Source organism: Moschus berezovskii, chromosome 8 (assembly GCF_049115385.1).
Source record: "Moschus berezovskii isolate FMDL1 chromosome 8, NW_MosBer_1.0, whole genome shotgun sequence".
NCBI classification, from domain to species: domain Eukaryota; kingdom Metazoa; phylum Chordata; class Mammalia; order Artiodactyla; family Moschidae; genus Moschus; species Moschus berezovskii.
In genome coordinates, this window is record NC_142467.1 from 48,985,803 (window position 1) to 49,013,521 (window position 27,719).

Here is a 27,719-nt window from a genome sequence, read left to right on the forward strand (position 1 = left end):
CAGATGCTATACTCCCTGTAACTGGAGTTCTAGAAGCAGAAACAGCACACCTGCTTGGCTTAAAGGCGTTACAGAAGGTTCCCAGTCTGTACCAAGACATCAGGAACCTGTAAGTGTATTGTATTGAGGTCATTCCCAGTAGGAAAGGTGTCCTTTGAAGAGGAGCACTGAAGAGTTCAGGCCACTTGATATCAGGGAAAGAGCATCACTGGAAACTGCTGACTTTCAATGACACGTGCTGCTTCTGTTCTGCACTGAGAGACCTCTTCTTCCTTGCTTACTCATCTGTCAATTCAGTTATCCTTCACTCATTCAGCAATCATAATCCTACTGTGTGCCTGACATTGTGCTAGGTGCCAGGGATACAATAATGAGTCATGAAAAAGACATGATTCCTGCCCTCATGACGCTTAGAATTTGAGTGGGAAATATATGCAGGGAAATAACTATAGCACATTGTGGTGAACGTGAAGATGGTACACAGTTATGTACCAGATGATAGTTAAGACTGTAAGAGGAGGCTGCTCTAAGAGCGCCTGAGAAGGTCCTGTAACTTAGCCTGAGCCAGGTCAGGAAGTCCTCTCCACTGGAGTAATCTCTCAGTTAAGACCTAAAGATAATTAAGAGGCAGGGAGGAGTGGAGAATGTACACGTATAGGGAGCGGGGTATGCAAAGATTGGAGGTCAGCACTTACGTATGGCCTCTTTGGAGAACTGAAAGCATAGGGGAGGATAAGACACAAAGCAAATTATAGTCCTAAGGGACCTTATGCTAAGGAGATGAGGCAGTGGGGAACCATGGAAGGGCCCTGAGCAATGGGTTAGCATGACCAGATCTGACCCTTCTAGAGCACTCCTTCACTCCACATTACATAATAGCTTTCTGTGAGCATGTCTTCTCTCCGTGCTATCTGCATGAGCTCTTCTAAAGAACAGACACTGACTTTTCTCTGTACCTCCTCCAGTAAGCAATTTATTAAATATCTAATGAAAGAGCGCTCTGGACAAGGATCATCCCATCAGAGAGGTGATGGATTCTCAACCCTAAGAGTCTATGAGTCTGTCTCATTCTTTGATTAGACGTGCTGGAGCAGCTTCAAAAAGTGGTGTTGTTTTCTTCAAGAACCAGCAAGCAGTCTGAGTGCTTTCCATAAGAGGTTTTTCTTAATTTATTCATAGGAAAAGCATATGGCTGTGTAAAGTTCAATCACATAAATTATTAACATATATATTTGTTCATTCAAATATTATCAAAATTGGACACCCCCCGAAAATCCGTGATACATGTTCATTGTATTTATAAAATATAGAAATCTAAGAGTGTTAATGGGAAGAGAAGAGAAAGTGAGTGAGCCACCTAATGCTGTCTGCATATTCTATGTCTTCCTTTATTATCAGTTTCCTTCTAAGAGTAGGACAACCAGTGGTTGAGACCCTGACAGCAGCAGAGCCATCTCTTATTGCTTATCCATCCTTGCTTCTAGACAGTGACTGCATTGTGTCAATCAGTACAACTTGACTGTAGATGCAGTGTCTGAGTATGGGTCAAGCATTTATCAAACACCTACAGTGTACCAAGTTCTTTCACATACATTAAGGGCAGCCTAGTAGGGTAGATAGGGCCTTATATTGGGCATATCATTGGATTCTCGTCTCAGCTCTATGTGACCTTGGGCATGACCCATTCCCTCTAGAGTTCTAGACTTCCCCAACTATGCAATGAGAAGATCATTACAGATGCGTGACAGAGAATCCTTATCAATAAATATATGTGAAAAAACTCAATAGATAAAGCATGAAAGGAGAGCATGTAAAACAGATGTGGAAGTCCAGAGCCACAGCGCTTGACCTGCCGCTCAAGTTCACAATGAGCTCCTTTCCCACCTCTCCAGACGGTGTCTCAGGTGTCTGGGAATTATAAGGCTCCAAACAAATGGTTTGTTTCTGGCTCCCTTCCTAAAGGAACCGTCCATGATTCTAAACCTCTTCTCCCCCCACAGGTGTCTCAGCCATCCTCATCCCCCGCCTGGACCTGGTCATCTCCCTGGTGGGCTCCGTGAGCAGCAGTGCCCTGGCCCTCATCATCCCTCCCTTCCTGGAGCTCATCACCTTTTACCCTGAAGACATGAACTGTATCACCATTGTGAAGGACATCATGATCAGCATCCTGGGCCTTTTGGGGTGTGTATTTGGAACATACCAAGCCCTCTATGAATTGACCCAACCCATCAACCATTCCATAGCCAACTCCACAGGTGTCTATGCATAATTATCTATTTTTATTCTGATAGTTCTCCCATATTCCCATTCCCAGTTTGACTTCTGTTGTGGCTGTTATATACATTCATCAAACCCCAGCATCTCGATATTAATCAGTGGCTTCTTTATCTTTCCAAGAGAAATGTAGATGATACAAGTCAGTACTGGTACCTCTCAGGCTATGTCTTTTCTGGTTTTGGGATTTCTCTGGAGGCCTTTTGTACCTGTGAACCAAAAGCACATTCAACCACTCGTATTATCTGCCTCATTTAATGGGAAAAATGATGCCATTTGCCCATGTCCTTGAAACAGACCAAGCATAAATATAAGTGCAAAAGCAGTTATTCTCTCTATTCTGCCCTTGAAGTATCAGGTTTAGAAAAGTATGTTGGGTGAAGACGAGTTTCTATGGTTTCTAGATATGGTTCTAAGTGAAGAGTCACAGAACAAAAATAGAACTTAGCAGTAATGCTGTCTAGCCGTTGGCTCTGCCACTGATTTCCTGTGGGATCTTGAACAAGTTTCTCCCCCTCTCCATCTCATTTTCACATTCTTTGAAATGAAGGATTGGACTGATTGGCTATTACGGGCTCTTCCAGTTCTGACATTCTGAAAGAAAAAAACAAAAAGAAATGGACTTATCCTTTAACCACATGTGTGAAAATTGAAGGGTTTTCCATCAGCAAGTTACCCGGTTGCCCTGGAGATATGGGATCCCACAAGTAAGTTAAGGGATGAAAACATTCCTTAGCAATCTTTCATTACAAATGACTTTCCTACTCAGAAGGATATCAGCTCTCTCTTTCTCTCCCTCTTCCTCTCTCTCTGCACCCCTCTCCCTCCCCACCCATCCTACCTTCTCAGATGCCTTAAGACCACTTAGAGCTAACTTAGGCTAAAGAGACTGAGCAGTTTGTGTGACGGAAAGGATTTCATCATGGACAAGGACTACTCACCTTTTAAAAATAATACTTACTTTTGGTAAGGGTTTGGAAAAACAGACAATCTTATATTCTGAAGATGGCAGAACACATTTTTATGACTTTTCTGGGGGGAAGTTTTACAGTATATATCTTAAAATGCATAGCCCTATGACCCACTAATTTCACTTTCAGGGGTTTATCTTAAGAATCTTTTATGTCTTAAAAATGTATGCATTTAAAAAAATTTTTTATATTAATTTTATTATTTTATTTTTAACTTCACGGAGTCTTTGTTGTTGCACACCGGCTTTCTCTAGTTGTGGTGTGCAGGCTTCTCATTGCAGTGGCTTCTCTCATTGCAGAGCACAGGCTCTAAAGGCACGTGGGCTCCTGTAGTTTTGGCGTGGAGACTCAGCATTTGCAGCTCACGTTTTCCAGAGGGCAGGCTCAGTATTTGTGGCACATGGCTTTAGCTGCCCCACAGCATGTGGAATCTTCCTGCACCAGGGATTGAACCCATATCCCCTGCATTAACAGGCTTACTCTTAACCACTGGACCACCAGGGAAGTCCCTGGATGCATTGTTTATAACAGTAAAGAGTTGGAAACAAATATCCAACATTAGGTTAAACTATGATTCATCCAAAATAAAATGCTGTGATGCCCCCCAAACATTGCAAAATACAACATTAAAATGCCTATATTTTTGATTTATCAGTTTTTAAAAGCTGGTTTAAAACACTGTGTGAACCAAAACTAGGCAAAGACACTGCAAGAAAATAAAGCTACAGAACAAAATTCTTCATGAACATAGGTGTAAAAATGCTAAACTAAATTTTAGCAAATCAAACTCAGCAATAAATTAAAAGAATAATACATCATGACCAAGTGGGGTTTATCCCAGGAATAGAGGGTTGGTTTATTATTTGAAAATTTGTGACTGGGAACAATTAGAAACTGCACTTACAAAAGCACCAAAAACATGCAATAGTGTGGGTTAATTCTGATGAAAGATGTGAAACATATGTATACTAAAATCTATAAAATACTGCTAAAAGAAATTAAGACCCATTCAGTCCCATTACTTCATGGCAAGTAGACAGGAAAAAAGTGGAAACAGTAGCAGATTTTATTTTCTTCGGCTCCAAAATCATTGCGGATGGTGACTGCAGCCACAAAATTAAAAGACGCTTGTTCCTTGGAAGAAAAGCTATGACAAACCTAGATAGCATATTCAAAAACAGAGACGCCATTTTGCCGACAAAGATCCATATAGTCAAAGCTATGGTTTTTCCAGTAGTCATGTGTGGATGTAAGAGTTGGACCATAAAGAAGGTTGAGTGCTGAAGAATTGATGCTTTCAAACTGTGGTGCTGGAGAAGACTCTTGAAGGGTCCCTTGGACAGGAAGGAGATCAAACCAGTCAATCCTAAAGGAAATCAGTCCTGAATATTAGTTGGAAGGACTGATGCTGAAGCTAAAGCTCCAGTACTTTGGCCACCTGATGAGAAGAGCTGACTCTTTGCAAAAGACCCTGATACTGGGAAAGATTGAGGGCAAGAGAAGAGGGCGACAGCGGATTAGATGCTTGGATGGCATCATTGACTCAATGGAGATGAGTTTGAGCAAACTTAGGGAGATGATGAAGGACAGGGAGTCTTGGCGTGCTCCATGGGGTCTCAAAGAGTCAGACATGACTTAGTGACTGAACAGCAAAAAAATGGAGAGATACACCTCATTCATAGCTCAGAAGACACATTATAGTTAAGATGTCAATTCTCATCAAATTCAGCAAAGTATTTTAATTTTTTATACATTAGCCAGTTGATTTTGAAATTCACATGGAAATGCAAAGACATTTAGAATTGCCAAAATATTTCTTGAAAAAGAGCAAGGCTGAAGAGCTAACACTGTTTGATTTAAAAAAATCATAACTGTAATCCAAACTGTAATCCAAAACTTCATGGTGTTGGGACTTCACCGGTGATCCAGTGGTTATGACTCTGTGCTTAAAATGCAGGGGGCATACGTTCAATTCCTGGTCAAGGAACTAAGATCCCACATGCCATGCAGTGTGGCCAAAAACAAACCAAAACAACTGCATGGTGTTGGCACCAAAATTGACAAATAGTTCAGTGGAAAGAATAGAAAGTCCAGAAATAACTCTACACATATGTGGGCAACTTATTTTTGAAAAAGGTTCAGAAGAAAAGGCAAGGTAGTAGAAAAAGGATCACCTTTTCAAGGAAGTTGTGTGCAAGAATTGGAAATCTTTATGATCTCCAGCACCAAAAAAAAAAAAAAAAAACTTGGATCCATACTTTACATCACATATAAAAAAATCAACTTAAAGTGTATCTTAGATCTAAATGTAAATGTAAAACCTAAAAATTGTTAGAAGAAAATATAGGAGAGAAAAATGTTGTGACCCTTGGGCTAAGATCTTTCTCAGATATAACACCGAAAGCACAATCCAAAAGAGAAGAAATTACTAAAGTGAACTCCATCAAAATTGAAATCTTTATTCTTCAAAAGGTGCTGTTAAGAGGATAGGAGGAAAAGTCACCATCTGGGAGAAGATCTTTGAGAAGCTTGTGTTTAATGAGATACATTCAGAACATATAAAGAACTCTTAAAGCTGAACAATTAGGAAACAACATTTTTTTAATGGGCAAAGAATATGAATGCATTCTTCACCAAAAAAATATACATGGATGGTAAATAAGCATCAAAGAGATGTCCCAACATCATTAATAATCAGGGAAATTGAAATTAAAACCATACATGGTACGGTTTACCCATTAGAATGACTAAAATTTTTAAGACTGAGATACTCATCAAGGATGTTGAGGAACTGGAACTCCCATATACTGCTATTGTGGACGGACATGGTGCAACCACTTTGGCGAACAGTCTGGTAGTTTCTTAAAAAGTTCAATACACCTACCATATAATCCAACTGTTCTACCTCAAGATATTTACCTGAAAGGAAAGGGATTTTCTACTTATAAAAAGACTTTAAAGGAATTTTCTGGCAGTCTAGTGGTTAGGACTCCATGCTTTCACTGCCAAAGGCACAGGTTCAAACCCTGGTTGAGGAGTAAGATCCTGCAAGCTGTACGGCACAGCCACAAAAAAAAAAAGACTTGTCCCCACATGTTTATGGTAACTGTATTTACAGTTGCAAAAAGGAAACAACCCAAATGTCCATCAACAAGTGAATGGATAAACTGTGGTGTATCCAAGCCATGGAGTACAATCCCATGATAAATAGGAACAAACTATCAATTCACACAATAACATGGATGAATCTTTTTTTGTTTTTGGCCGTGCTGGGTCTTCCTTCCTTCACAGGCTTTCTCTAGTTGTGGTGAACAGGGGCTGCTCTTTTTTGTGGTGCGCTTGCGCTTCTCATTTTGCTGACTTCTCTTGTCTAGCACAGGCTCTAGAGTGCACGGGCTTCAGTAGTTGTGGAGCACAGGCTTAGCTGGTCCACAGTATGTGGGATCTTACCGGACTAGGGATTGAACCTGTATTCCCTGCATTGGCTGGTGGCAAATTGTATCATTCTATTCATTTAAAAAAAAAAAAAAAGCAACCTAACCTGTTGGGACTAAAAGAAAGTCAGGTTCCTTGAAGGTGAGAGAGGTGAGCATGGGCATGAGGAAACTTTCAGAAGTGATGGATAATATGTTCACTATTTTGACTGTGAGGATGGTTTCCCAGGTGTATATATATGTCAAATTTTATTCAGTTGTACAATATATAAGTTTCATTATATATCTGTTAAAACTAGAATGTGAAACCTGATGCTATTTTTGTTCTTTTTAAAAAAGCATGTGTGCATATAGTCAAATAGTTTTGAAGGATATGTGCAATATATTGGGTTTACAAAATAATTCATTCCCATTTTTCTGAAGATGTTATAGAAAAACCTGAATAAACTTTGTGGCCAACCCAGTAAAATGTTACAGGAATTTTCTCCAAGTGGGTTCAATTATGAGTGAAATTTTGTAGGTTTTTGGTGGTGGTGGTGGTTTTGTTTTTGGGTAGGTTTTGGTGGGGGAGGTAAATTTATTTATTTTTGGCTGCTCTGGGTCCTCATTGCTGCATGCATGGGCTTTCTCTAGTTGTGGCGAGCGGGAGCCACTCTCTAGTTGCTGTGTGCAGGCTTCTCATCGTGGTGGCTTCTCTTCTTGCAGAGCATGGGCACATGGGCTTCAGTAGTTGTGGCACACAGGTTTAGTTGCCCTGTGGCAGGTGGGATCTCAGTTCCTGGACCAGGGATCAAACCTATGTTCCCTGCATTGTGAGGTGGATTCTTAACCACTGGACCACCAGGGGAGTCCTATGTTTTTTCTTTTTCTTACCTGTGTTGTTACATTTTTAACAATAATGTGTTGATTTTATAACTAAAGAAACTTCATGTGAGGGAAACTTTTAATGATCTGTTTCACTCTAATGGAAGCACCACTTCTTAAAATCATTTTATAGCAAACTATATTATCGTATGGAAAAGTATGCAAAGCATACATCTACAGAATAATGAGTATTTCTAGGTAACATCATTTTTCAGCCTTGCCTTCCATTTGGTGATTGGGTCTATGGCCTAAATAACAGGAATCCCAGCTGGAGTTGGCAGAGTTCTTACCCTGCAATGCGCCTTCATTCATTTAGCAATGGTCAGATGTCAAGGAACAACCTCTTGGAGATGTGAAGTAGCTATGGCATCATGAAGGAAGAGGAGGTAGGGAGGACCATCCTATCAAGACTTAAGAAGGCTATTAATATATGCCAATAATAAAATCTTTGCTCTTTGGGGACCCAGACCATGCGCCTAGAGCAGGTGAGGCTTTATGCATATATAGAAGCCTTACTATAGAATATAGAACAATAAAATGCAAATAAGACAGTGGTTTATAACTTTTGGAGGGGTCATACACCTTGTTGAATCTAATGAAAGCCATGGATGCCCCTTCCATACAATTCACATATATACATACTAAATTTTGCATGCAACTTTAAGAGCAATCGCAAACCCCATGAAACTAATAGACTCTGGGTTGCAAAAGAACCTCTGAAAAAATGAATGCAAGAATTTCTGCTCCTTGTAGCACTGAACAGTCTGCAGATGGTGGGTAGCCAACCCTGGCACTAAGGTTTGAGTGCAGAATAGAATGATATGCAAACTCAGATTAGGGAAGTAAGTTACCAGATAACGAGACTCAGGCCACCATATGACTGGTACAGAACAGTTTCTGATTGCAGCCAGCACTCTGAGATCACTGTTGGGACCCAAATTGGCCTTTCCAATTTTAGCAATGTGTAGTGAATTTTCTGCTGCCGTGTGCTTCCTTGGCAAAAACTGGGACCTGGTCGTTGGAATAGAGATATTTGGGAGGATACAGAGGCTATAGGAGGATTCCTGACCCCCAGAACCTTCAGAATCATTTCCCACTGCATTTCTTGTCTCCAAGAACGTGATTCGTCTTAACATAACTGAGATGGACTGTGGTTGGGGCTTTGAGGGGAATGTTACACAGAACCATTTTAAGAAGCTGAATTTGGATCTTCAACAAGCCCATTGAAAGAAAGAAAGAGGAATAAGAGGGTTGAGATGGCTATAGAACACAGATTGAGATTGCTAAGCAACATGAGCCCTGCATGGGGGTGGCAGTGGAAGTTGTCCATCAGAAATTGAAGCATCAAGAGTTGACTTCCAAGTCAACACAAGTGACAGGAGTGATTTATAAGCCACTGTGACCCCCGGGAATGAAACTGACAGGCAATACTCTAAGGAGTCATGAGATTTGTTAATAGCAAACAGCATCCAGACACAGTGCCTAATTCAAACCCACAAAGGAGACCCTCAAGCAGTTCCCTGATCTAAGATTAAAGGTTCAAAAAAAGCTGGGGCAGTGGGGACAGCAGAATGTCTGGCATGCTGACACCTCTTGGAAGTGAAATTACAGTGATATGACCCTCTTAAGGAAAAATATTCAAGTGGACCATAACTTAGCAAGTTGGACTCGCTGGTCAGGGAGACTCTCACGTGAACCACAGTCCCTGTGGTCTGCTCTTCCCCTGCCTCTCTCACTTCTTCTGGCACCTTTCCCCTCCAGCCGCACCCGCCTCTGTCCAGTCTCCAAAAAGCAGCTTCACCTTGCTGCAGGGCCTACTCATATACTGTTTCCTCCACTTGGAACTCTTTCCTCCTGTCTCTACCTGCTTAACTTCTACTCATTTGTCAGATCTGTTATCACTTCCTCAGGAAACCCCGCCCTGACTTCACCCACTGACCCAGACTCTGCAAGCCCTGATAAGCTTCTATTTTGTAACACTTCTCAATTGTCATGGAGAAACTTCTGCAATATATTTTTACAACTTTTTATCTTATTTTTGTCATTGCTGTTCAGTCACTAAGTCGTGTCTCTTTGTGACCCCATGAACTGTAGCACTCCAGGCTTCCCTGTCCTTCACTATCTCCCAGAATTTGCTTAAACTCACGTCCACTGAGTTGATGATGCCATCGCACCACCTCATCCTCTGTCACCCTCTTCTCTTGCCCTCAATCTTTCCCAGCATCAGGTTCTTTTCCAATTAGTCGTCTCTTCGCATCAGGTGGCTGAAGTATTGGAGCTTCAACTTCAGTCCTTCCAATGAATATTCAGGGTAGATTTCTTTTAGGATTGACTGGTTTGATCTCCTTCCTGTTCAAGGGACTCTCAAAAGTCTTCTCCAACACCACAGTTTGAAAGCATCGGTTCTTCGGTACTCAGCCTTCTTTATGATCCAACTCTCACATTCATACACGATTACTGGAAAAACCATAGCTTTGACTATATGGACCTTTGTCAGCAAAGTGATATCTCTGATTTCTAATATGCTGTCTAGGTTTGTCATAGCTTTTTTATTTTCAAAGAACTTTAAATCACCTAACTTTCACCAATGTTAACATCTTACCCAAACATAGCACAATCGTTAAACCTAAATAGTTGACCCTGGTGAAATCCTATTTCTGATTCTTTTTTTTAATCCAGCATCTAATCCGATATCTCACAATTCCTATTCTCTTTTGATCTGTGACTGTTCCACAGTCTTTCCTTACTGTTCGTGGCCCTGACGTTTTTGAAGAGGACTGGCCAGTTCTTTTGTAGTGTTTCTCAATTTAGGTTTGTGATGAAGTTGAGGTTACACATTTTGGGCAATGCCAGAGAAGTGTCACTGTCCTTTATCAGTGCACCGTATTGGGAGCTGCATGATGTCAGTTTGTCTTATTACTTATTGGTGATGTTAACTTGGATCACTTGTAAGTGTTATCTGCCAGGTTTCTCCACCATTACATTTCCCCCTTTGTAATTGTATCCTATGAGGAGATATCCTGAGACTGTGCAAAATCCTGTTTCTCATTATAAGTTTATCCAATAATTTTAGCATCCATAGATGTTCCTTATATGCAACAATACTGACAGTGGCATTTACCTAATGATATTTTTTTCCTGTTAATACCATTCCTTCTATATTTAGTTGGGATTCTGTTGTATACAGACTCATGGATGTTTGTTTCCATTCAAAGGATTATAACCTATTACTGTCATTATTTATTTTCTTTCTCAGGTTGTCCAAGACTTGGCCACTGAGAGCTCCCCCCAGTTGGTTCCTGTGCCCTTTCAGTGTGCCCCCAGGCTCTCATCATCCATATTTATTTTCTCAGTCCTCATACACACAGGAAATACTTCTAGAATTGCTAATGCTATTCCTGTGAAAAACAAACTATACACAGTCTAGTGTATATACTATATACAGTATTTGTGTGCAGTTCCTTTTTTCTGTTGCTTTACAGTACCCCATCAAAACACTGTAACTTTGTTTTCCCACCCACTTCAGTGTTGTTGTATTATTTGAAATCTATTTTGTTACTGTTTATATTCCATGTTGAATTTCCCTTATCTCCTGCTTGATTTATGATTTGGGACTCAGAAACATTATTATGGTTCTAAGAGTCAGATGTACAACAAGATATACTCAGAAGCATCCCATCCTCTTCATCCTTTATACCCTGTTACCATTTCCCTCTTCTTTCCACTCTGTGTAAATAACCAGTTCATTAGTTTCCAGCTCATTTTTCCTTATGTACATATGAGCAGACACATGCATATTTTTCTTACATGAACAGTGTGTGTGTGTGTTTAGTCACTCAGTCATGTCCAGCTCTTTGCAACCCTTGGACTGTAGCCCATTAAGCTCCTCTGTTCATGGGATTCTCCAGGCAAGAATACTGGAGTGGGTTACCATTCCCTTCTCCAGGGGATTTTCCTGACCCAGCGATTGAATCTGGTTTTCCTGCATTGCAGGTGGGTTCTTTACCTTCTGAGCCACCAGGGAAGCCTACATGAACAGTAACACTGACAAATCCCCCTCATGAAGGACTGAACCAGTCAGTATTCCTACCAGTTATGTTTGAGGGGCCCTTTTTCCACACAGCCTTGCCTAGTGGTTTGTGGCAGTGTGCTGATTTTCTTACCAACCCAAGAAATTGACAAATGTTATGTTAATATTGTTTCAATTTACATTTTTCTGATTTTGAAGTGAGTTTATATATCTTATTATGTTTAAGGGTCATTTTTATGTCTTTATGTGAGAGTTTATCTGTTCATTTATTTTCCCAATTTTTCTATCAGGTGTTTGACCCCTTGATACTTCATTCTTTATAGTAGGAATATTATTAACCTTTTGTCTATGTTATGTGCTATAAATATTTTCTTCCAGTCTTTTGACTGTGTCTCTTGCCAAGCACATTATTTCTTATGCAGTCAACTTTATCAGTGTTTATTTTCTCTGGACATTTCACCTGTTTCTTTTTAGTATTTGTATGGTTTCATTTTTAATACTTAGACCCTGGATTCATTTGAAGTTTATTCTTTCCTATGACATTAAGTATGGATCCAATTTCAACTTTTTTCCAAATGGCTTTCCATTTGGCTCAGCACCATTTGTTAAAAAGTTCACTTTGCTCTGTGATTTGAGATACTTACCATTCGCCACCCCTCAACAAGACCTGGAGGAGCATCTGAGCCAAAAGCACGGCATACACGAAGACTAACCAAACTACTGAACGTCCTTCCATGCAAGGATGTGAACTAAAATATGTCTGTGAGAATAATGCCCAAAGATCCAGGAGGGGAAATAAAGGCTGGAGAGGCCATACTGTGAGGCGGAAGGTCAAAAAAAAAAAAAGGGAAGCTGGATGGTGCTGGGGCAGAGTGAAGCAGAGACACGGAGCAGCACACAAGACAGAAACAGAAGAGCCAGTCCCTGGCGCTGCTTCCGCTCTGGTCCCACTGCATAAACTCTTCCAGCAGGAACAACCCAGTAGACAAGCGCTGGAAATTCTGAGATGCGATCAGTGGGAAAAAATATGCAGCCCCAACAAAGAAGGAACTCTCAGCAAGTCAAAAAGGTTTATTACCATTCCAGGCTTCGTGTGAGCCCCAAACCTGAGACTGGTCATAGGAGGACAGGATGATGAATAAACCCAGGCACCTGATATAAGTCCACCTCTCATCACGGATCCCTGCTCCACAGAATGGCTGCTGGTGGGGCCACCTCTTCAGGCTCTGCCTCCCTCACCCTGACAACACTCTGGGCCAGGGCAGGAGGCCCTAAGCTCTTAGCTCTGAGGCTACCTCACTCCCCCAGCATCAGAGGAGCCTGCCGGGTCAGGCATGATGGATTCGGCCCCACAGAAGGAGAAACAACGCTGGAGTTGTCTCAAGGTTAAAAGGACAAGGCATGTGTGTTCTTACATCCAAGGCCATGAACTGGCCTCCCATGAGCCAGATTTCCTTACCGACAAGTCTGTTTGGCCCCTTCTGCCTGAGAAGTGTTTTTTTTTTTTTAATTCACTCTCAATATTTAAAAATGGATTTCATATAAAAGTCTGGATTTCTGGCCTCTTGAGGGGAAAAATGTTGAGAATATTTGGTAATGCTGGGCCCACAGTTTCCTGTGGAACTCACTGGCAATAGCTGGACAGCAACTGCCCCTACTGGGAGTACCCTTTCCAACTTAGCCCAGTTTCCACATCCCTGATTAGAGCTCCAGCTCAAGATGGGGCAGCAGCTGCCTTGGATCAGTGCTGTTGTACAAACGCAAGATATGCTTGGAAACAACATGCTTCTCATGGCCCTCATCACTCACGGATGTCCCGCGCTTTGCCCTGAAAGCACCTGAATTTGCAGACTATCTTAAATACACAGAGCATTCTCAGTTGTTCTCCCACATGCCCTGTCTCTCCAGGATACGCTGCGCCCCACTGTTAACTGGGAAAGTCTAGAAAAAGAACACTAAATTATAGAAGTTAACAGAGGCATAGATTTAGATCAACTCCTTCAGACCCTTCCTTGTAAGAAGGAGTGGGAGTAAAATGAAAACTGTTAGTACTTTTACTCTGCTTTTAGGTCAGTGACATACATGAAAAATCAACGAGAAAAATCATAAAAGTACTTCAGGAGACCAAGATTGGGTCACTCTGAACGTGGGGGTTATAAAACATGTTAGCCTCCTTAGAAAATGAGTTAAGCTGTTAGAGAGAAAGCCATGGGGGTGAGGCTGAAAGTGCAGTAGCCACCCCAGTAGGTGTCCTGGGCTGTCAAAAACCACCAGGCTCATCCTCCCTTAGGTCAGGGCTGCTGGCCCACACTTAAACTCTGTAGGTGGCATAAGATGACTTTCAGCAGGGGAACATCATCATTGTAGAAAAGGGCTTGAGAAAGGAGAGAGTAGAATCTGGCCTTGGCCAACGTAAGACAGAGGAAGAGGATGCCTTCCTCACACCCTCTTCATTCTGCAGTGGCAGGTGCCACCTTATTTGCCTTTAAGGGAGGCGGAGATATTGACACAAGCCAGCCGCTTCCCGCTGTTGCTCAGGATGGTCTGCAGGCGGTAGTTCCCCGTGCTGAGCCAGCTGGGCAACTCCAGGTCGGGCAGCATGAAGTCAGACTTGGGCAGTGAGTAGGCACCCTGTGGGAAAGCCAGTGGACTGCAGGTCAGTGGGACCCTACAGACAGGATTCTCTCCTGGAGTGACCTCTAAGTTTGCAGCTGTGAACTGCCCCTCTTCCTGCTCTCCTAAGAGTCATGTAGAGCATGGAATGTAATAGCAGAAGGGCACTGGCGGTCAGATCAAGCATCAAGTTTCCCATTTCACAGATGGATAAACCGAGGCCCCCAAAAGGTAAGTGATTCAGGATAGATCGGGTCAATTTACACCCACAAATGTCCAGGTCTGCAAGAGAATGTCTCCTAATGCCACGTCTCTACACAGTCACGGGGAAATGCTCTCCCCTCCCTGTACTTACTTCTTTGAAAGGACAGTGACAGGGGAGCCCATAGGTGTGCAGTGGTTCCGGGCAGGGTTCCTCAATGGGAATTAACATTTCAAGTGTATTACAGAAGTTGTCATAGGTGCAGCTACCAATGTTGTCCACACATGGGATTTTGACCCAGAAGCCGGCTATGTGCTTCTCCACAGTTAATTCCACCTGGTGAGAGAGTTGGAGAAAATGTACAATTCCAAGGCAGATGAACCAGTTCCTCTGCCTCTTTCAAAGGTCAGCATTTTCTTTTAACAGAGTTTTTAACTGGATGGGATCTTGGCAATACTCTGATCCAGAAATGACAATATTGCAGCTCATGCCCCAGTATTACCCTTTCCTATGCCCACAGCAGACCATTAATAATCAGATGTGACTTTGTTTTCCCCCTGCACTGAACACACCGTCTTAGCATTCTTTAGGTATTTACTATCCATCGGTTGAAGGTGAAATTCACTTGTCATGTCACTGCTAATTGGCCAACTATGGCATTGCTTCTAGACCTCCCTTCTGAGCCCAGTCTTGGCTTCAGAACCTTTTCCTTCCTAGGACTTCAGGCAGCTACCACCAGCCGACTGGAGTTGCTTACCAAGATGAAACCTATTTGCTATTCCTGGATCCTATTTCCTCCATGCGGCCATAGAAGACAGAATTGAAAACAATAAGAATTTACAGGGAGATCACTTTGGGGGTTGGTATGAGGAGGATCTTAACAATGTTAGTGAGGTCACAAGGGATGGAACTACTTCAGGAAGAGGTGGGGTCCTAGACCCAGTTGAGGAACCTGGAGGACTTCCCGCACCCAGAGAGAAGCTGGGTGAGGAGACCTCTGAGTGCTGCACACCTCCACACGGCCATGGTTCTGCTCCCCTTCTGGAGGCTGGGGCTGACCAGTTGTGCCTGGCATGGGCTAAACATTCACTAAGTATTAGCTGCCTAAGAGCTAAATGAGTTGTCCCTTAGGGACCATGTTCTCGCATCCCCCCAGGGTATCAGAGAAAACTGTCGGCAAAGGGCAGAAGTCTGATTCTCTGTGGGTGTTACAGCAGGGAATCACTCGCAGTTGTAACATCACAGCATTCTATGAATCCCAGCCTCCAGGCTCACTTGATCCCGTACTTCCATTTCTCAGAGGCAAGTCCTGGACAGGCATTTATTTCCCTTGAGCCTGCAGGGCTCAGGCTGGCTCTCCAGGCTCTGGACTCAGCATTCCAACTACCCACATGTCAGGGCCCAGGTCCAGGACAGAGCAGTCCATGCACCATGTATCCTGAGTGGACAGACTCAAATGTGCCTTCTCCCACTCTGCTGCCCCACATATTACCCCACCCCCAGTCACACACAGCCCCTCCCAGCCCAACCCTCTCCTCTCCTACCAAGCCTGCTTCAATGAACCCTTTACCTAGAAGAGCCGAGGGCTTGGAAGTGAATGCTACTTCAGCCACTTCCTAGTACGGTGTGTGCTTAGTCGCTCAGTTGTGTCCGACTCTTTGCGACCCTATGGACTGTAGTCCACCAGGCTCCTTGGTCCATGGGATTCTCTGTCCATGGGACTCTCCAGGCAAGAATACTAGGGTGGGTTGCCACGCCCTCCTCCAAGGGATCTTCCCAACCCAGGGATCAAACCCAGATCTTCCGTATTGAGGGGTGCATTCTTTACCATCTGAGTCACCAGGGAAGCCCTAGTATAGTACCCTTGGGGAATTTCTTCTGTCTCCATTCCCTCATCTCCAAACTAGGATCAGCCTCTCGCAGGGTCCCACTGAGTGACACAATGCCTGTCAAATAGTTAGCACACTGCCTGAAATCCAAAAATTCCTTCTTATGGGACTTCTCTTAGCCAGTACCAAGCCAGTACCATTCCTGCTTTTGCCAACATCCCAGTGAAAATGGTTAAGCCAGTTCTGCCCTGAACAAGAACACCCAGCTAAGGGGACCACCGGGGACCAAGTCCTGCCTGGGCTCCTACAGGAGTGGAAGCCTGTGGGGCTGCATCTACCAGGTGCTAGGTGTCCCCCAGCCAGGACAAGCATAGCACAGGAGGTACTTGGTGGGGGTGCCTAAAACTTAAGCAATAGCCAAGCCTGCTACTGCTATTGGGGGATTACAAACCATGACTGATTTTCTAGTCCTTGCTCTCAGTCTACCTGCTCTCATGGCTCAGAAGAGAAAGCAAAGAGAGTTCCCTGATGGTCCAATGGTTAGGGCTTGGTGCTTTCCAGCCATGTACCGAGTTGGGGAACTAAGATCTTGTAAGACACCCAGCGTGGCCAAAAAAAAAAGAGCAAGCAAGGCTGAGTAATAAGGGGACCATCAGTCCGTCTAGTCCAGGACTTCCTTAGCACCTCCACAGCTCAACTTAAATAAACCCCTGTATCACAGGACCTGGCAACACAGGACAGACAGAGGCACTCGCAGGTAATGGAATCAGGATCTCCGTACCCACCAGGGTGCTTGGGCAAGTCCCTCCCCCTCTCAGGCCTCTGCTCCTCCATTTGGACCACGGAATATTTGGATGTCATGATCTTGAAGAGACCTACAAGATATGGCATCCTAAGAGTAAAATGTCTTGCAAGTTGAAAACAATGACTTTTCTCTTGGCCTCCTCTAGCTCAGGGATAAGTAGCTGTAGGTAGAGACGCACTGACTTGAAGGGGGGCCATTTGATGAGATTGGGAGAGGCACTTACACCTCAGACAAAGGACTCAGGCAAAGGCACTGCAGGTACAAGACTTTAGAGAGAGAAGAAAGCTAACCCATCAGGCCTAAACACCCTGTGTCTAAAAGCCTGAAATACGTGTACATGCCAAATATGGTGGCAATTTACCACTCCTGAGGATGGGGAAACCAAGGTCTCAGACACCAGAACCTGAGAGCTCAAAGAAGGGAGTTCTAAATTATGCCAAACCTTGTGGAACACATCAAAAGAAAAAGGCATTCCTGGACAGAGTCCAGTCTTGCCCATGGCTCACAGAATCTGAGGCATCTGACTTCTAAAAATTGCAGTCAGTTAAGTCGCTTAGTTGTGTCCGACTCTTTGCAACCCCATGGACTGCAGCATGTCAGGTTTCCCTGTCCATCACCAACTCCTGGAGCTTACTCAAACTCATGTCCATCAAGTCAGTGATGCCATCCAACCATTTCATCCTCTGTCGTCCCCTTCTTCTCCTGCCCTCAATCTTTCCCAGCATCAGGGTCTTTTCTAGAGAGTCACTTCTTCGCATCAGGTGGCCAAAGTATTGGAGTTTCAACTTCAGCATCAGTCCTTATAATGAATAATCAGGACTGATTTCTTGAGGATGGACTGGTTGGATCTCCTTGCTGTTAAAGGAACTCTCAAGAGTCTTCTCCAACACCACAGTTCGAAAGCATCAATTCTTCGGTGCTCAGCTTTCTTTATAGTCCAACTCTCACATACATATACGACTATTGGAAAAACCAAAGCTTTGACTAGCAGTTGGCATCAAATTCATCCAGGTTCCAAATGGAACTTTTGACTGAAGAAATTTTACTTCAGCAAGGACAAGCAGGAAGTGTCTCTCCTACCACTAGTAGGCTGCAGAACCTGGACCAGTCACTCTTCTCTGGGTCCCAGTAACAAGGAGGGAAGTCATTGACCTTAAGAGCCCTTCAGGCTTATACGGTACTTGAGTCTGGGCAGCTCTCCTAGGCAGGGTTTTTGCTGATAAGAGCAAAGTCCTGGGGTACTCTCCTCCTAAACTTCAAACACTAATTCTACTTCCCTGCCAGAAAAAGTTCAGGAACAGGAAACATTAGATAAGGACACCAGCCTTGACCTGGGGCAAGTTACATCCTTCTCTGAGCCTCAGTGTCCCTTATCTGTAAAAGGCTTATCACCTTTTCTCCAACAAAAGTACTGAGAGTCTTTCATTTAATAAAGAGTATGCATATACCCTCAGAGAAGGCAATGGCAACCCACTCCAGCATTCTTGCCTGGAGGATCCCAGGGATGGAGGAGCCTGTTGGGCTGCCGTCTATGGGGTCGCACAGAGTCAGACATGACTGACGCGACTTAGCAGCAGCAGCAGCAGCATGCATATACCCTATGCAAAGATAAAGGGACCAAATCAGAAGCATATACATTATATAAGAGAAACATAAGAGGAAGGGAAAGGACAGTGGGAATCTGAGTCCAATTTTAAAAAGTTCAATGGCCCAAATTTATGACAAGTAATAAAGTACAGACTTACCATGGCTCAACTTAAAGTTTTTCAACTTTACGACGTGCAGAAGCAATACACATTCAGTAGGAACTGTACTTCCCATTTTGGAATATGATCATTTTCAGGGTTAGCAATATACAGTACTATTCTCTCTTCTTGTGATGCTCACTAATGGCAGGAAGTCACAGCTCCTAGTCAGCCATGTGATCACAGAAGCTGATGTACTTAAACCATTCTGCACCCAGACAACCATTCTGGCTTTCGTTTCAGTACAGTATTCAGTAAATATATGAGATATGCCATCAGTTCAGTTCAGTTCAGTTGCTCAGTTGTGTCCGACTCTTGACCCCATGGACTGCAGCATAAAGGCCTCCCTATCCATCACCAACTCCCGGTGTTTACCCAAACTCATGTCCATTGAGTTGGTGAATGAGATATGCAATATGATATCATAAAATGACTTTGTTTACCATAGGCTAATATATATGTTCCAAGAATGGATAAGGTAGGGGAAGCTAAGCTCTGAAGTTACATAGCTTGGGTGTATTAAATGCATTTTTGATTTATGATATTTTCAACTTATTATAGGTTTATTATACTGATTATATTCTTTGTAGCTGAAGATGAAGAAGCTCTATACAGTCAGCAAAAACAAGACCAGGAGCTGACTGTGGCTCAGACCATGAACTCCTTATTACAAAATTCAGACTTAAATTGAAGAACATAGAGAAAATCACTAGGCCCATCAAATCCCTTATGATTATACAGTGGAAGTGAAAAATAGATTCAAGGGATTTAGATTTAACAAAGTGCCTGAAGAACTATGGATGGAGGTTAGCAACATTGTATAGGAGACAGTAATCAAAATCATCCTCAAAAAAAAGAAATGAAAAGGGCAAAATGGTTGGCTGAGGAGGCCTTACACATAGTTGAGAAAAGAAGAGAAGTGAAAGGCAAAGGAGAAAAGGAAAGATATATCCATCTGATTGCAGAGTTCCAAAGAATAGCGAAGAGAGAAAAGAAAGCCTTCCTCAGTGATCAATGCAAAGAAATAGGAAAACAATAGAATGGGAAAGGCTAGAGATCTCTTCAAGAAAATTAGAGATACCAAGAGACCATTTCATGCAGATAGGCACGAATGACAGAAATGGAATGGACCTAACAAAACCAGAAGATATTCAGAAGAGGTGGCAAGAATACAAGGAAGAACTATACAAAAAAGATTTTATTGACCCAGATAACCATGATGGCACAGGACTGGAAAAAGTTTTCATTCCAGTCCCAAAGAAAGGCAATGCCAAAGAATGTTCAAACTATTGCACAATTGCATTCATCTCACATGCTAGCAAAGTAATGCTCAAAATTCTCCTAGTGAGGCTTCAACAGTATGTGAACTATGAAATTCCAGATGTTCAAGCTGGATTTAGAAAAGCCAGAGGAACCAGAGATCAAATTGCCAACACATGTTGGATCACCGAAAAAGCAAGAGAGTTTCAGAAAAACATCTACTTCTGCTTTATTGACTACACCAAAGTCTTTGACTGTGTGGATCACGATAAACTATGGAAAATTCTTCAAGAGATGGGAATACCAGACCACCTGACCTGCCTCTTGAGAAATCTGTATGCAGGTCAGCACGCAACAGTTAGAACTGGACATTGAACAACAGACTGGTTCCAAATAGGAAAGGGAGTACGTCAAGGCTGTATATTGTCACCCTGCTTATTTAAGTTATAGGCAGAGTACATCATGAGAAATACTGGGCTGGAAGAAGCACAAGCTGGAATAATCAAGATTGATGGGAGAAATATCAAGAACCTCAGATATGCAGATGACACCACGCTTATGGCAGAAAGTGAAGAAGAACTGAAGAGCCTCTTGATGAAAGTGAAAGCGGAGAGTGAAAAAGTTGGCTTAAAGCTCAACATTCAGAAAACTAAGATCATGGCATCCGGTCCCATCACTTCATGGCAAATAAATGGAGAAACAGTGGCAGACTTTATTTCTGTGGGCTTCAAAATCACTGCAGATGGTGACTGCAGCCATGAAATTAAAAGATGCTTACTCCTTGGAAGAAAAGTTATGACCAAGCTAGACAGCATATTAAAAAGCAGAGACATTACTTTGCCAACAAAGGTCCATCTAGTCAAGGCTATGGTTTTTCCAGTAGTCATGTATGGATGTGAGAGTGGACTATAAAGAAAGCTGAAAGGCGAAGATGCTTTTGAACTGTGGTGTTGGAGAAGACTCTTGAGAGTTCCTTGGACTGCAAGGAGATCCAACCAGTCCATCGTAAAGGAAATCAGTCCTAAATGTTCATTGGAAGGACTGATGTTGAACCTGAAACTACAATAATTGGCCACCTGATGCAAAGTACTGACTCATTGGAAAAGACCCTGATGCTGGGAGAGATTGAAGGCAGGAGGAGAAGGGGACAACAGAGGATGAGATGGTTAGATGGCATCACCGACTCAATGAACATGAGTCTGAGTAAACTCTGGGAGTTGGAGATGGACAGGGAGGCCTGGCGTGCTGCAGTCCATGGAGTTGCAAAGAGTCAGACATGACTGAGCAACTGAACTGAACTGACTGAATGTGTACTGAGCTGGTCCTGTATGCCAGGCCCTGTGCAAAGCACTGTCCATGTTACTAACTCAAGAAGAGCTCAGAAACATATGCGGTAGGGCTTGTGATTAACCAAGTCAAAAGGCAGTTTCAGGGACACAGATTCCAAATCAGAAAACTTTTTAAAGAGTTCGATGCAAACTGTTTCCAGAATAGATCTGCACGGGGACAGGCATAGAAGCATATGGTATAAAGGTAGCAATGAGGAAAGGACTGTGATACATTTAATTGCCGTGGATACACAGAAAGCTTCTGTTTTTTTTTGTATGAAAACAAATATCGACCCCCAAAACAGGCAGCAGGCATGAATGAACCGGTTACTCTGAAACAAAAATACAAAAGGCAAACTTATGAAAGGACATTTATACAAACCTATGCTGTTTTTGCTGCTCTGGGATTCCAGGATTCCAAAAGTATTAAGTCCCCTGAGTGCACCTGCCTCAGGGCCTTGCCCTTGGCCCATAGCACCTTCCTTCCAGTGCCTCCCTGACCCTGGGCTCACCTTCAGAGGATCACTGAGGACAGCACTGGTCTTGGCCTCAGCAGTGATGGTCAAGTTCCCCGGAATGGCAATGGGGTCAGGTTCCAGAGTCAGGCTGTTGATCACTGCAGGGTCCTTCCCTGCATCACAGTTATCCCAGGAAAAGCTACCCACCTGGGAGAGCCAAGGACATATAGCAGAAAGGAAAGAAAAGTAGAGTTGACAAAAGGTTAGAAGAATTAACAGAGCGGTTACTGAACACGTGTCCATGGATGAGGTACCTGCTGGCTCTGAACTTCATCTGCAACTCCACATCTGTAAACCTAGGATAACTCTGGTCCTACCCATTTTGTAGGCAGGACTCAACTAAAAGACTTAAAAGACAATCTCCCAAATGTATGCTGTGAACTATAGAGGACAATATCACAGACCCTGAACTTCAAACTAGGTGACTAGCCATATCTACCTTCTCTGATCCCTCACCTCCCTGCTCCACCCACCTCTCCTGCTAGTCTTGGCATCTTCTCAGAGGGAAGTTTTTGGAGGATTCACCCTTACAGCCCATGCCCAGAACCTGATTCACATCACACCTTGGGCCCAATCCAGGACCAGAAACAATAAGAAACACAAAACAATGGGGAACATAACAGCATGGAACACCGCACCCTCAAGGAGGGACAGTTAACTCAGGGAGGGACTAGGACACACATGAAAAGATCCCCAGGGGGCCACTTGTTGATGAACAATCCCTAGTGAACAAACTTCCCAATTCTAACCAGTGCATTTTTACTCCCATCCCACTGCTCATGCCCTGCCTGGTCCCACACCCCAAGTCATCCCCCTCCCCTCTGCTGAGCCATATCCTCCTCCTCCTCCTCCACATCCCCCGAGAGGTCTCCTGATCCCTGACTCCATCATCAGGTCTAACTACAAATGACCACTGACTCCCCACTCCCACAGAATCCTGTGACCACACTCCCCACACCCTGCAGGCTCCGCCTACCCACTCGCACTTTTCCCAGCCCCGTGAAGGCCATCTACGAGAGACTTTCAGTATTCCCCCCACGCACAGCCCATCTTAGAAGGAAAACCTGCCAATCCCCACATCCCCAAGTCAACCTCCATCATCAACACAGCCACAGGTAGGTGGACCAGAAGACAATACCTAACACAGACTGGGCTGACAGATTCTCTCTGCCTCCAATTTGGGAAGTGAGACAGAAGCAAAATCACTCAGAGGATTTTGGGCTTTGAGCGGTCATGGGGTCATAAACTTTAAGATGGAGCCAGAACACAGACTCGTGACCAAGTCAAAGGGTCAAGAACTAAGGGCTCTGCTGGTCCGTAGAAAAGAGAACAGATAGAGTCGCCCCTTCCCCTGCCCCGTATCTAAATAGGCAGTGCAGAAGAGTAGCCAAGAACATGTTTTTAGAGTGAGACATGGGGTACATCAAGGCTTTAGTCAGTAGACATGACTTGAAACCCTAGCTTAACCACCATATCATGTGATTCTGTAGGCCAGTTTCCCCTTTGGAGCAGCAGTTTCCTCATCTTTTAAGTGGAGTCTTTTCTGCTTTCCTCTCAGACCTGTGACAGTGCTGAGAGGGTGACAGCATGTAATATATAAAGCTCATAACCCAATGCCAGACACAAAGCATGAGCTGGCTCCCTAAATGATAGCCATTAGACGTCCCAGTCCCTGCGTCCTGCCATGAGTTCCATGAGATTCCTTGTATACCTGGAATAAACTTCCCTTTACCTGAGCTTCTTGGAATGGGCTTCGTTCCTTGGAATGAAGCATCAGACCATGACTAAGAAAGGCCTGATTCATCCCTGTGTTCCCCACAGCCCCTGAGGGTAGGTACCAACAAATGTTTCCTTCAGTGTTCATTCCACAGATATTTATGGAGCAATGATCACAGGCCCGGGGACAAGTGCTATTCATAGAGGTAGACAATTAGAGATGTGCCTGCCCTGCAGTGAGGAGCTTATACCCTAATGTAAATAAATATCACCAACTATGATCTCTGGGTGTCATAAATGAAACAAACAGAGAGGATCATGTTAAGAGTAACAAAGGACTCACTTAAATAGGGTGCTGAGAAGGGATAATCCTGCAAGATGAGGAGCCAGCCATTCAGGCAGAGGGAACATGAGCAAAGGAACATGCGCCCTGCGTTGGGAAGACACTCAACTGTTCTGGGCCCTACAAGGCCAGTGGGCTAGATATAATGGACAAGGCGCCTAGATAAGGGTAGAGTGGTGGCAGGGTCGTTTAATAAATGCAAGACCTCATAGGTTATCATCAGGAGGCTGGATTTCCTATAAACGCAACGGAATGCCACTGCAGGAGAGTTCCCTGCTCTAGTTTATGGTTAGAATGGATTGCAGAGAGTCCTGTTTGGAAAGGGGAGACCAGTTAGGAGGCCAATATCAAATGAAAGAGTGCCTGGGACTAAGAGTTGGGCTGGAGGGTGGGTAGGCGGACTGGCCATTTTCTACTGCCGCTTCCACAGATGCCAGGGCAGCCTGACTCACCGTGAGGATTGATTCCAGGTTGAAGTGTCCAAAGTGTCCCGCTTCTCCTTCCCCCAATCCCTGAGGAGACTTAACAAAGTGATTTCTCGATGACTGACTAGAGGCTTCTGTCATAATGAATTCTGCAGCCAAGTCCAGGCTCATCAGGAGAAGGAGGTATGATGCCTTAGCAGTGCCCACTAAGGGCAGACCTGGCACCAGATATCTGTCATCCCAGCCCAGACTAACATACGGGAAGAAGCAACATATGGAAGAGGGCAAAGGTACAGCTGTGGATGCAGAAATATGGATGCAAGTCACAGACCTGGATTAAAACCACACTGCAGCCACTCTTACTAGCTGAGAACAGGGGTCAGGTGACCCCTCTTGAGGCTCTATTTTCTCATCTAATAAGTGGGCATAATTACATCTTTTCACAGGGCTACTATGGTAAGTGAGACATTTGTAAACAGAAAGTGTACAAATGCTCGAGGTCCCAACTCCTCAACACTGTCACAGGCTTGAAAACACACGGCTGAGAAACTGTCACAGACCAGAGGAGGCTGGAGCCACAGGACAACACATGCCACGTGGTACACCAGACTCGCCCTAGAACCGAAAGAGGACACCAGGGGAAAACTGGTAAAATCCAAATGGAAGCCTAAGAGTTTAGCTAGTGGTAACGTGCCTCTGTTGGTTTCTCAGTCTTGACAAACGTACCATGGTCATGCATGTGTACGTGTATGCTGAATTGCTTCAGTCATGTCCGACTCTGCGACCCCATGGACTGTAGCCTTCCAGGCTCCTTTGTCCATGGGATTCTCCAGGCAAGAATACTGGAGTGGGTTGCCATGCCCTCCTCCAGGGGACCTTCCTGACCCAGGGATCAAACCTGTCTCCTGCATTGACAGGTGGTTTCTTTACCACTGAGCCACCGGGGAGGCCCCACCGCGGTAAAAAGATGTTAGCAGGGGAAACCAAGTGAGGGGTATGTGGGAATTCTATACTTTCTTTACAACTTTTCTGTAACTCTAGAATTATTCCCTTAAAATAAGCTTATTAGGGGGAAAAAAGCACATGGCTCAACACACAGCACATAATGTGTGCACAGTAAATGATATCAGACAGTATCAGAGAGTCTATTAAGCACCTATTGTATGCCCAAACTGGGGCAAGGCATTCTCCCCTGTTATCTAAGGCTCACCACAGCCTAAGGCCATGAGACCCAGTTAATGCGAGAAGAGGAACTGGAACTCAATCTGGTTTCCTGATGCTCACTGTTCACTGTCACCCCAAGCCTTCATGTGGCCCAGGGTCTCAAGGTCAGGGTTCCAAATCACATGAGCCCAGAGAAAACCCAGATGATAGAAGATAAGGATGGAAAGAAGTACCCGTTACTGTGGAATCTCAGATGAGCACCATCCTCCCTGTGGCTGGGTAAGGTGGGTTAACTCCCTGATGTCTCATGGCCTCTCCAAAACTGCCAACCTAAGACACTCTGGTCTGGGATGGCATCCACAGCCAAGATATGCAGGAGAGCGGGGATACAGCGAAAGTTCCAGTCTTAGCTGGATTCCACCCCATAGTGGTCACATCTGGAGCCCAGAGAAACATTCTCAACCTACACTCAGGGACTAACTGTGAATTCTCTGGGGTAGTAAAGCCAAGAGCTCTTTGCTCCTCCATTCAATTGGCAAAATAGACTCTTTGCCCCTGGGGAGGATGAGACTGAGCACACTGGCTTCTATCACTTTCTGAGTTTGAGATTTAAGAGCCTTTCCATCCAGGGAAGCATTTCCCTTCATCCACAGCCACTGAGAAAGGCAGGCTGGTATTATCAAGCCCATTTTACAGATGAGAAGACCAAGGCTTAAGGAGCCCAAATGCCACGCCCAAGGATTAGAGACAGAGGAGGGATCAGAAGCCAAGCCTCCTAGTCCTATTCCTCTTTCCCCCATACTGCCCTATTCCTGGCTCTGACAAACATTTCCAAGCTGGTTGGAGGGAGGGTACCTAGGCTGGGCCTCTCTCTTTGCTGCCAAAGATATCAAGTGTCTGACTCCTAGCTGTGCAGCAGAGGCCATGGAAATAGACTTCTCTACTTCTCAGAATGACAGAACTTCCCTTTCCCAAGGGTCTGGAGCACAGTGAGAAGACAAGGGGGAAATTTGTAGGTTGGAGCCTCTCCATGACTCACGCCCAGGAGCAGGGCTGCAGCTTTGTTGCCAGAGGAGCAAGTCTGGACCTTCTGGCCTGAACAGCCTCTCAGAACCACCCACCCACCAGAACAGGCAGCGCCTCAGAGAAATACAGAGGGGAGCAGTTGGGTGCCAGGCCTTCTCATGGGGTAAAAGAGAGGACATGTAAATGGGGCTAAGTCTCTGGGCCTGGGAGTAGATAATTGGTCTTGCAATTCTACAAAACTTCACTCAGACATTTGGAAAGAGGACAGGAGACTACAGGAGAGAGTGAGATTAATCCTTCCAAAACAGTCTGGAGCAGAGCAAGGCCTTACAGCCCACCCTCTGTCCAGATAGGGAAACCGAAACCCAACTGAAACGTGCAGAGAGAAAAGGACCCACTCAGAGCCCCACGATTAGTGACTTTGGGAAGTTCTACTGCAAAAAAGTAATTCTAGAGACCGGAGAGACCACCTCCTTAGAGACCGGAGAGACCACCCTAAGCCGCACAGCCCGAGCTCGGCAGGGATGCTGGCAGCAGCCTCCTAAAGGAGAGAGCACTCACCCGGTTCTGAAGAATGCGTGCAGGAAGCGTTGGGCCAGCAAGAAGCAAGCCCAGGGAGATCAGGAAGGGAGCCTGCAACAGGGGGCTCATCGTAAAGGGTGGGTCCTCGCCTGGTTAACTGCAGGTTCGTGGAGGAGACGACTCTGTTAAATACCTGCCCGTATTGGTTATGCAAAGCTGTGCATTGCTATGTAAAGCTAAATGCGGCCACTTCCCAATGTGCCCCGCCCCCTCCGGATCTGAGATTTCTTGGCCGGGGATTGGGCAGAGCTCTCCCGGCCCCGCCCCCTAGAGTTTCTTCGTTTAGGCCCTTGCTTCACGCGTGGGCGTCAGGCCCCGCCTTCCGAGGGTGAAGGCGGTGCCTTCAGAGGAAAGGGGCGGGGCATGAGTGCGCGACCGGGGAGGGAACTCGAGGGAGGGGCGAAACTTGACTGGGATGGGCCCAGTGCGAGGGAGGGGCGGGGCTGTTGCTTCTGAACTCACCGCTGTTAGCGTCACTGCTGGAAGCACCATCATATTTTCACATCCAAGTCTTTCTTAACAAAAATGTCTTACTTCCTGTCTATACTATGCTTCCCCAGAGCCGCGTTACAAATCACTGTCTTTTTAAT

The 27,719-nt window shown here is 44.4% G+C and overlaps 2 protein-coding genes across 3 annotated transcripts in view; one reads left to right on the forward strand and one right to left on the reverse strand.

The window, feature by feature from the left end:
• The window catches only part of SLC36A3 (solute carrier family 36 member 3), a 25,133-nt gene extending 22,864 nt beyond the window's left edge, over nucleotides 1-2,269 (forward strand). The window contains exon 10 of the mRNA XM_055430362.2: nucleotides 2,001-2,269. Within this exon, the coding sequence (XP_055286337.1) occupies nucleotides 2,001-2,269 (269 nt within the window). The remainder of the gene's footprint in view (nucleotides 1-2,000) is intronic.
• GM2A (ganglioside GM2 activator) lies at nucleotides 1,249-27,333 on the reverse strand. Of its 2 annotated transcripts, none has more exons than XM_055430126.2 (4): nucleotides 27,109-27,333; nucleotides 21,868-22,020; nucleotides 14,542-14,724; nucleotides 1,249-2,868 (listed from the first exon to the last, which is right to left on the reverse strand). In XM_055430126.2, the coding sequence occupies exons 1-4, from the start codon at nucleotides 27,196-27,198 to the stop codon at nucleotides 2,719-2,721; spliced, it is 576 nt and encodes a 191-aa protein (XP_055286101.2). In that variant the 5' UTR covers nucleotides 27,199-27,333; the 3' UTR covers nucleotides 1,249-2,718. The 2 variants fall into 2 exon arrangements, with proteins under 2 accessions (XP_055286101.2, XP_055286099.1); XM_055430124.2 differs by lacking the exon at nucleotides 1,249-2,868 and adding an exon at nucleotides 12,630-14,204.
• Nucleotides 27,334-27,719: the final 386 nt, after the last annotated feature.

Coding starts and splice junctions, on each gene's coding strand:
- GM2A (XM_055430124.2), bottom strand. CDS start 27,198: ATGAGCCCCCTGTTGCAGGCTCCCTTCCTGATCTCCCTGGGCTTGCTT. Junction 22,021..27,108: donor CACGCATTCTTCAGAACCGG/GTGAGTGCTCTC, acceptor TGGCTCTCCCAG/GTGGGTAGCTTTTCCTGGGA. Junction 14,205..14,541: donor GTCACTGTCCTTTCAAAGAA/GTAAGTACAGGG, acceptor GCTTTCCCACAG/GGTGCCTACTCACTGCCCAA.